This window comes from Echinops telfairi, unplaced genomic scaffold (assembly GCF_000313985.2).
Source record: "Echinops telfairi isolate 266 unplaced genomic scaffold, ASM31398v2 ScPeMD7_1;HRSCAF=3_0, whole genome shotgun sequence".
Classification (NCBI taxonomy): Eukaryota; Metazoa; Chordata; class Mammalia; order Afrosoricida; family Tenrecidae; genus Echinops; species Echinops telfairi.
Window position 1 is genome coordinate 2,537,865 of NW_022103896.1, and position 2,963 is coordinate 2,540,827.

The 2,963-nt window shown below is 49.1% G+C and overlaps 1 protein-coding gene across 14 annotated transcripts in view; it reads left to right on the forward strand.

The window, feature by feature from the left end:
* Window positions 1-2,963, forward strand: part of PTK2 (protein tyrosine kinase 2) — a 145,147-nt gene that overhangs the window by 47,633 nt on the left and 94,551 nt on the right. For all 14 annotated transcript variants that reach the window (XM_030884992.2, XM_045296532.1, XM_045296550.1 and 11 more), the window contains one exon: window positions 2,495-2,574. In XM_030884992.2, the coding sequence (XP_030740852.1) occupies window positions 2,495-2,574 (80 nt within the window). The remainder of the gene's footprint in view (window positions 1-2,494; window positions 2,575-2,963) is intronic.

The window sequence follows — 2,963 nt, forward strand, 5'->3', positions numbered from 1 at the left end:
CTCTATTTCCCTATCCTCATATAAATATATTTGCATATGTACATGTCTTTATCTAGACCTCTATAAATGGCTCTGGCTGTTTTTAATGATTTTGCCCCTCTGTCAAGGTAGACATCTGAAAATGAAGCTTACATGACCCCTGCCACCGCTCTTACCTGCTCCTCCCAGCTCCTCCCAGGAGAAAGAGAAAGGAAAACAAACCCTCCCTCCACACCCGAGACTGCCATGGGTCATGCAGACAGGGACCCTTCAGGGATTCAGGTTGGGTGCTGGGATCCTGGTGGGAGATGATTATTTTGTACGTAAGTCGTTTGACTGAAAGGTGTCCTGAAGGTGACCACCAATGTGATACATCTCAGGTGACCCATTAAATGCTTCTGACCCACTTTAGGGGATTCCGAAAGATGTTAATCAGCACACTGTAAAAATAAACTAGAATCTTGTTGGCACTGTTCACTGTGCCGCAGGAGTCGGCACGCGGGTTGGAGAGAAAACAAACAGCTCGCGAGAAAGCAAGGAAAGCGTGCCTTCCCCCAGGGTCAGCGTTGCTTTGCCGTATCACGGATTTATTATTCCACTCCTCTGATTTTCCTTGGGTGAAGTTGTTGGTGTTTGCTTGGCAACCTTTTGCGAAAGGTAGTGGCCATTACTTGAAAGACATGTTTATATGTAGTTAAGAAGTTGATACACTTTAAATGGGCACTGATTGTTCGGGATTTCTATAGACTGAGTTTTGGCATTGTTGGAATCTTAGACTTTTGAAGAAGCTTGTGTCTCTCTAAATGAAGATAAGACCATTTTTTATCCCTATAATTATTCTCAGATTTAAAGTGAGTATATCCATTCACTGACTCTTAAATACTAAATGTCTGGTGAAGCCCTGACTCTGTGACCTTTAGACACCTTTCAAACCTGCAGCTAAACCCATCCCTGGGCTCACCTTTCAGCAAACGATGGGCAGTGACAGAGGGGTGTACTCCTCAAAACAGACAGAGGGGCCTTTGATCACAGGCAGGTTCAGAATGGAAAGGGGAGTGGCTGTCGAGGGGAGGGTCACAGGCAGTACCACAGGGTAAATAGGGTGGACTGCCTGCTGAGGTCAGCACTCACCCGAACCACAGCGAGAAGTCCAGAGGACTACGTGCCAAAGGGTCATCGAAGGTGGATTCCGCTCAGGGGTGATGTAGCATGTTGAAGAAGATGCTGAGTCTGAACCACACTTCACTCTGGGCTGCAGATTTTAAACTGGGCGGGGAGGGGGTGGTATGTGAGGCTCCAGGGCATCCGTTCTTGTCAGTCCATCTTTCCATTGTCATTCCAATTTCTGGCTTTTGCCTGTTTTCATTCAGGCGGTTGTTTTATCTGTATTTTCTCAGCCTGGAAGCTTTTGTAAGTCTAAACATTTTGATATATGACAACTGTAGGGGGGACATTTTTTGGTGATGTGAGGGTCTCAAGAAGGTAGGCCTCTGAGTTGACCTTTTCCTGCAGTCACTTGGACCTAGAGAGCTGTCCTCAGTTTCTCGACTGTGCACACACATGCACAGATACAAGAGGGCTTCAGAAAGTTGTGGGGACAAGGGTGGCTCCCCTGAATGTTTGAAGTCCCCGCATAGCTGGAAGCTTCAGGAAAGCACTCTTAGCCGGGCCACGTTCCATAAGACTGGACATCGGCATCTCTGTTTTCGTCCGTGCACCTAGTGTGATTCTGATGAATGAAACACAGCATTTGGTGGCTTTTTCCCACCTGTGAAAGGTGTTTCTGAGTGGTAGTAATTAGCCTGTAAGTCAAATTACTATGAGGTGTGGATGCTATCCCACATGGGGTTGGTAGTCTGCAGTGGTTCTTTACCACATTACAGAGACGTGTCTTGTCCTACCTTGTCTGCCTTTCAGTTCCATTGTAACCTACCTAGAACGCAGTGCCTGTTTTTAATTCATCTTTGAACATGCTCGCACACCGATGGGTTCTGCTGAGTCCTGACTGCAGTCTTGGAGCCTGCACTTGTTTCGGATGGCACGTCAGACTCTGTCAACTGCCTCTCTTGGGTCTTGAAGCAGATGAACCCTTCCAGGTGGTCATTTGAAGAGAGCACCCCTTGTTGCACACTTGAATGGATTTTGAAGGGTGTGGTGCGTGCACAGAGGTCTGAACAGGTGCTGGAGCTGGAGCTGCGGTTCAGAAAGTGCCCCTGGGGCCCATTGGCTGAGAGTGGGCAGCAGTTACTCGCTGAGCCCCCCTCTGACTCTGACGTGCTCTGGATCCGTAGATCACGCGTCTGTTACTGCACAGCCCCTGCACTTAACCAGCACTTGCTCACAGGGGTGACGATGGTGTGGGATTCTTGTTCTTCTGTAAAGGTTTTATAGTACTCATTTTGATTTCACCGGCACCTAGCCGAGTGATTGACGCAACGTGTACCGAAGGCACTCAGCCAACAGGTCATGGGCGGCTAGCTGTCTCAGCCGCGCTGACCCCATCCTCGTGTTGCAGGTGAAGAGTGATTACATGCTGGGGATAGCCGACCAAGTGGACCAGGACACCGCTCTGAAGTTGGGGTGCCTGGAAATACGGTAAGGCGGCCACCGGCTTTGCAATCTTTCTCCATTAACAGTGTTTGTCCTTTTTGACAGACTGTTGAGGAAAAGCCAACTAAAACTGTGAACAGGCTAGAACTGATGGTGTGAGGTTGCTAATTCGAGACATCTGAGGCTCCTTGGAAATGACCTTGCATTCTGCTGGAGTGATTCCTGAGAAGCAGGTCCAGAAGGGCCTGAGATGGAGCTTCCTGCGGGGCTTTCTCTGGGGGCGGGGGATTCCTCTCGCTGTCCCACAAGTCAGCCCAAGAAGGGGGAGGTGGGGGGGCAGGAGCAAAGGGAAGGGAGGGTCTGAGCATGTATTTCTCATTGCTAGCCACACCGGGTCACTGTGTGTCACGGTTACCTTGTATATTATCGTTTTT